At 29.8% G+C, this 6,756-nt stretch overlaps 1 protein-coding gene across 6 annotated transcripts in view; it reads left to right on the top strand.

Moving 5' to 3' along the window:
• Window positions 1-6,733, top strand: part of LOC115239105 (octopamine receptor beta-2R-like) — a 64,019-nt gene extending 57,286 nt beyond the window's left edge. For 3 of the 6 annotated variants that reach the window (XM_029813450.1, XM_029813452.1, XM_029813453.1), the window contains exons 3-5: window positions 1,905-3,221; window positions 3,545-3,775; window positions 6,501-6,733. In XM_029813450.1, the coding sequence (XP_029669310.1) occupies window positions 2,227-3,221; window positions 3,545-3,775; window positions 6,501-6,618 (1,344 nt within the window). In that variant the 5' untranslated portion in view covers window positions 1,905-2,226 and the 3' untranslated portion in view covers window positions 6,619-6,733. Of the gene's footprint in view, window positions 1-1,904; window positions 3,222-3,544; window positions 3,801-6,500 lie in introns of all 6 variants that reach the window. The other 3 variants (XM_029813454.1, XM_029813456.1, XM_029813455.1) reach the window with 3 other exon arrangements.
• The last annotated feature ends 23 nt before the right edge of the window (window positions 6,734-6,756 follow it).

The raw sequence follows: 6,756 nt of genomic DNA, 5'->3' as shown, positions 1-6,756 counted from the left end.
TAATTAATACTTTTTTAATAACAGACATATAAACTTTTAATTTAAATAAATACGTGTGTGTGCTTTTTTAAAATTTGATTATTTTACTTATTAATAATATTTATAAAAACACATTGTATGTATGTCTGAAGAGATTTAGGGAATAATCATAAAAGTCTGAAGAAAATCATAAGAAAAACATTTATTTATATTCCTAATTACGTAAAATATAAATTTTATTTAATTATACATTTACTAGACCGATTGTATAACTTCTGTATTTTTCAATAAAATGCTCTTTTGTTTAAAATGAAATGATTAAAATGGAAATGAATAAAATGTCGTTCTTTAATAAATAATGGAAATTTAGACAATAAAAAATAATTTACACCAAATTGCACGAAGAAGACAGATATAAAGCTATAATTTTTTGTTAAAGATCGTTTAACATTGTTTTGGATTATTGTAGCATTGTGAGCAGATGCGTTATTATGCAGAAAAACTCACTCCTGGGTCGCTACATTTTACTTCAAACAATTCTTTGTTAGACGATTCAATAACGTTTCGTGACTTGTTTGTAGTATTCTGTATTTACAATTAGTCTTTCGGGGAAAAATTCTTTTCCATTTTTTTAGAAACAGAAAGAACTTGATTTTTAGATGTATTTTTTGTGATTCTCAAATCTCAATTTTTGCGATTCCCGAAATCGTTTATATCAACAATAAATATTTGATTCAGATGGTATTTTATTTCTATAAGCTGTTTGTGTGCATCATCTGAACTATGTTTCAAACTTATATTTTCCGCTTTAAAACAAAACATAATTGCTACTCTTGTTGTAAACTTAAATCTATGATGATTATGAACTGTAAAAAGTAAAAACATTCTATCTCTCGAACAATCATACCTATATTCATACGACGAAAAGTTATTAAACTATTATATTACTTATGGCAACTGATAGATAATGCCATTAGTTTTGAATAACAAAAGTTATTTTTTATTATATCAACTATGATGCTATGTAAGATAATTACATATTACAAAACTCTGTTATATTTTGTGAGCCAGATGGTGTTGCCAAGCCCATTCTTTTATTTTAAATTAAAAAAAAAATCTTTTCTAAAATTACTCTAAAGATTTTCAAACAAACACGTACACATATATTTTTATTTTATAACAGGATATCTGCAATAAGTAATATTAGACAGTTTATCATAGCATTTTTTTATTCTAATTGATAAACATTTTTCAAAAATTTGATAATGTTTTTGATTGGTATTTTAAGAGTTTTATATTGAATCTAATTGTGGTTTGTGGAAAATTTCTAATACATTTTATTATTTTTCATACACGTGCGAGTGACAAATTATATATTATGTAAACCATAAAATCTTTTTTGAATTTTTAGTTGTACTCTATTTGTCTATATATTTCTTGTTTTAAGTTATTTAGGAATAAACTCGTCAAATATTATAATACGTACTAAAAATTTTCTTCTGTTTTATCTTTATCATGTAAATAGAAATTTGAATTCATAAAGATTTAGAAATTTTAATTAATAAAAATTTTAGGTTCTGTAATTGAATCGGACAAGCACAACTCAATAATGTTAATAGAATATGTTGAAAGAAAACTTTTAGTAATCTTATATATACGGCATTAAAAATAATAAAATATCTCTGGAATATTTTTTAAAATGAAATGTTTTTATTACAGCTATATAATTATATGCCGGTGTTTTTGTTGCGTTTAAATTAAATATATCTTGTAGCTGATGCACTTTGATAAAGAAATGCTTTTCTGAATAATATTTGTGAATTTTACAACATTCATTCGCTCTCACTAGCATCGCAATTTTTTTTGTAGATTAAAAGAATATCCTTGATTTTCTTTTATAAAAATATCTTTTTTCTCATTTACAGATTCAGAAGAGTGCATAGATGACAACAAAATAAGATTGTGCTAGAAACGAGCCAAATCTTTTTTACGAGGTGCCTCTTATGAGTCGGCTTCGTGAATCTCGTAACTCTAATTATGTTGACAAGTAAGGCGAAGAAGGATAAATGTGTAAAAAAGAAACATTCTTTCTCTCGAATCAAAAATGAATGTCTGCCTTGCGCGTCGATTGATCGGGACTTCCGTCACTTAAAAAAGTCACCTTTTCGGAACTCTTCCGTTTGACCGAGAGGATAGACCAACGAGTGGTCGACGCTCGGTGACGGCAAGAACCGTCACTGAGTGAGGATGACCGCAAAAACGACATTCGACCCAGCGGAGATCTCTTCGTTCGACATGACATCAATGCTGGATGTCACTTCGACTGAAGAGGATCCTTACGCCAATAACACTGAAGTAAACGTTGTGGAGATCAATTGGCCGGACGTGTCATCAGCCATCCTGAAAGTCTGCATCCTTGGTTCAATCATCACCACGGCTTTGTTCGGTAATCTCCTTGTAATGGTGTCCGTGATACGACACAGAAAACTACGTATCATAACGAACTACTTCGTGGTCTCGCTAGCATTGGCCGACATGCTTGTAGCGATGTTTGCAATGACCTTCAATGCCAGCGTCCAGATAACTGGCAGGTGGCTCTTCGGCTACTTCATGTGCGACGTCTGGAATTCCCTGGATGTATATTTTAGCACCAGTTCGATACTTCATCTAATGTGTATCTCAGTGGATCGATATTATGCAATCGTGAAGCCGCTCAAATATCCCATTAACATGACGAAAAGAGTGGTAGCATTTATGCTGCTCGCTTGCTGGCTAGCGCCAGCCATTATTTCCTTCGTGCCAATTTTCTGCGGTTGGTACACTACGGAAGAGAACAGTGTGCACAGGCACAAACATCCGGAACTATGCGAGTTCAAAGTCAACAGAATATACGCCATACTTTCATCGAGTATATCCTTCTGGATACCATGTACCATTATGATGGTCACATACTTTGCAATATTCAAAGAGGCTAATAAGCAGGAGAAGCAAATGCACAGCAGAATGGGTAATGCTATGTTACTCAGTCATAGACCGAGCAAGGATCTCAATAATTTGAACGGAGAACTGAATAGCGGCGGATCATCGAAAACGCTAACATTGAACGAGATTAACACCGAACATTTGCACACTCCCACGAAAGATAAACACATGATGAAAATGAAGAGAGAACATAAAGCGGCAAGAACGTTAGGTATTATTATGGGTACTTTCATCCTCTGTTGGCTGCCATTTTTCCTCTGGTACGTGGGTCCCAGTCTTGGTAATAAATTTTGATATGTTAGATTAATCTTCCCTTCCCTTTCATACATTTTATTGTATCACCAATAACGAATATCCTGTGTCAAATTTATATTAATAAGACAAAGATAGCTAAAAAATATTTTTTGGGAAATTATTAAACAAATATACTAGAGTTTTACATACATACATACATGGACACACGCAGAAATTCAGAGTAAATTACCTTTCATATTTTTAATTGCTTTTGAATTAGAAATTAATCGGTTTTCGCATTCTCAAAATTCGTATAAATAAAAAATTTTTAATTTTATACAATTGTCAGGTACGTCACTACGGCGCTATGCGGCAACAGCTGTCCGTGTCCCAACATCGTGATTGCGATCCTCTTCTGGATTGGATACACAAATTCGGCATTGAATCCATTGATCTATGCGTACTTTAATCGTGACTTTCGAGAAGCGTTTAAAAATACCCTACAGTGCGCTTTCTGTTCGCTCTGTAAACGCGAACCGTCGGACCTCGAAGCGCTGGACTTCCGTCGACCATCCCTCAGGTACGATCTGGTCTAACACTTGAAGGTATGCATTCATTCTATCGCTTTATCTCTTCTCAAACTCGACTACTCATATTACTATACCTGTCACTTAATTATAAAACCTCTTTCTATATGCATCAGAAATTAATTAACAAGTTGCTATTATTTTATAATCGATAAAGATTATTCCGGATTTTGATCAGCAATTATACATGTATACAAAGCTTAAATTATTTATGTACGCTTATATATTCTTAAATATCTTTTTGTGATAATATTTATTCCGATTCAACTTTTAACTTGTTATTATATACTTCATATAATGCGTTTTAACTTTCAACATACACGTTTTTGTCTTTAATTATCTTGCAATCTTTTTTTTTACATAGAAATAACATATTTCTAAATTTTTAAACTTATGTTGCATATTTCTTTTATATGTACAATGTATTATAATCATTTCTTGTTATTTATATTGCGTTCTATTGAAATTATTTTAATAAAGTTGTTAATGTTTTGAATTTCCTATTTTGTATATTTGGAAATCTCTCTCGTCTATCGTAATATCTCTGTCATAATATTTCGTTTATACTTGTTATTGTAATATTAAAAATTCACATTTACAATTTTATTGAGAAAAAATAGAGTCAATAGAGTGACATTATTAAATTTATTCTGATATTATTAAATAAATATAAACTATAATTTTTTAATTATATCTTTTTAACTACAATTATTTTAATAATAACAGCAATATAGATTCAGAGTACTAACGATATTAAGTGAGGAAACTGGCAAATAAAAGCCGAAGCGCGGTTATTAGCGCGTAAACTTATTGTTGCTTAATTTCATTAACAAGTATGCATTTACGTAGTTATTTAATGCATACTTGTCAATGAAATTACACAACAAAAAGTTTGTGCATTAATAACCGCGCCTCGGCTCTCATTTGAGTTTCCTATCATCTAGTATCGTTAATTATTTTATTACAGTTACTATCACATTATATAAAGTCAGATTTTTGTCTAAATTTTGGTTGTATAGTTAAGAAAAATATAAATATAACATGTGAACAATCAGAATTATAACTATCATGCTTTATTTTTATAAATAGAAAAGACGCATGAAATATGCGCAATGTACCCATGATTGGTGAATTGTAAATGACATAAACTACAAGCTAACCTACTCTCGTATCTGTTTAATAATCTAAAGAAAGAAAAGAAGAAAAAAAATATATGTGACAATGTCTTGGTCCCGGGAGCAAGTTACTTGTTTATTAACTGAATATAAGAAATATCCTTGCCTATATATAGTAAAATCTATCAATTACAAAAATAAACATGCTTGTGCCGATGCATTAGAAAAGATTCTTTCATATGTTTTATACTTTTATTATATTTATATGTATTTCTTAATAACTATGTCGTATTTTTTAATAATCCAACCATATGTCAAAGAAAGAAACAATCGAATATTCTATACATAATTTTAAATCAAATTATGGTTCGTGTAATACAAAAATTTTTTCTTATCTATAATTATATTCATAATTTGATATATAAAATTATAAATAGAATTCTGTCTTGAATTCTGTTGCAAATTATAGATCGTGTAAAGTGGGCTTTAAGCCATACAGTTACATTAAATGTGTGAAAACATCTCTTTATGATTGCATCAGAATTACTTTGTTAGCGTTATAGCAACATTCACTATATTTTCTATATCCATTTAATTATTGTACAATGCTTTATCGCCGCTAATAGCCATAGCAGTTTACATATTGAATAATAGAACGGCGAATATATACAAGACGATTATTATGAACACGAATTTATCTCAAGCATTTGCGATTCCGAGAAACGATATCATTAAACTCATGAATTAAACCTATTTTAATCCGCGTGGATGTATGGCGTCATGTATCTCTATTTTCATTCTCTGTGCCAATTACTTCATTATTCTGTTCAATTACATACACTGCGTATCTCGCACGAGTCGCATCCGCAATGATGCACATTGACGACTGAATTGACAATAAACACACAAGAATAAACTGACAATACACGTTAATTAAAGAATGCTAAAAAAATCATTATTATTTTTTTAATATAGATATTTTTGATACAGTATTTTTCTTTAAAAGGAACTATATGGTGATAAAAAATAATAACTTATTAATTTGTGTTTAAGAAAAATTGACATTAATTGAACTCTTTACACTCTGAAAGTTGTGATGCATACTATGTCGTCGTAACAGCGCCAGCGGATGGCAAAGAATTAAATTAGTTATTTAATTAGGTAATTTAAATTGTATTTTCATAAGAGATTCGTTTCAATTTCTTATTGACTTTTATATATTTAATACACTTTTGCTTTCTCCGTTTCTCACAAATAAAACTTGAGTTATAATAAATAAATATAGCTAAAATAAACTATTAGATATACATATATTGATCAGATAAACATTAAGTGTTATTTTCACTTTATGCATCTGCATGTCCGCAATTTTTTCACATTTAATATTTTTGTTTTAACTTTCTAATAAAGCATTTTTAGAACAATGTTCATATAACATTTTTTTTCTATGCATAAAATATACTGGCAAATTACGATTGTTTAACTTTGGGAATTCTATATATATATGTGTTTGAAGGATAAGTGGATAATATACAAAATTTCGTTACTGTATAACTTTACGAAAAAAAAAATTATAATTTTCGATATTTGATTTTGTTTGCAGATTCGACGATTTTAATTCTGTTTTCAGATACGACGATCGTACTAAAAGCATATATTCGGAGACGTACATGAAGCACATCGACCGACGAAGATCAAGTGAGTTTGGAAGCAGTCTTTGAGACAAAACGTATAAACTTTAGTGCAAAAAGCAGCGTCTCTAAGCAGTATGTACACATTTAACATGTATCACATATACATACGCGCGCACCAATAAAAACGTAATCATAATACATACATAAATGACATATATATATATA

The sequence above is a fragment of the Formica exsecta genome, unplaced genomic scaffold, assembly GCF_003651465.1.
Source record: "Formica exsecta isolate Colony F162 unplaced genomic scaffold, ASM365146v1 scaffold365, whole genome shotgun sequence".
NCBI lineage: Eukaryota > Metazoa > Arthropoda > Insecta > Hymenoptera > Formicidae > Formica > Formica exsecta.
The sequence above is the reverse complement of the archived record's forward strand: the minus strand, read 5'-3'. Positions and strand labels throughout refer to the sequence as shown.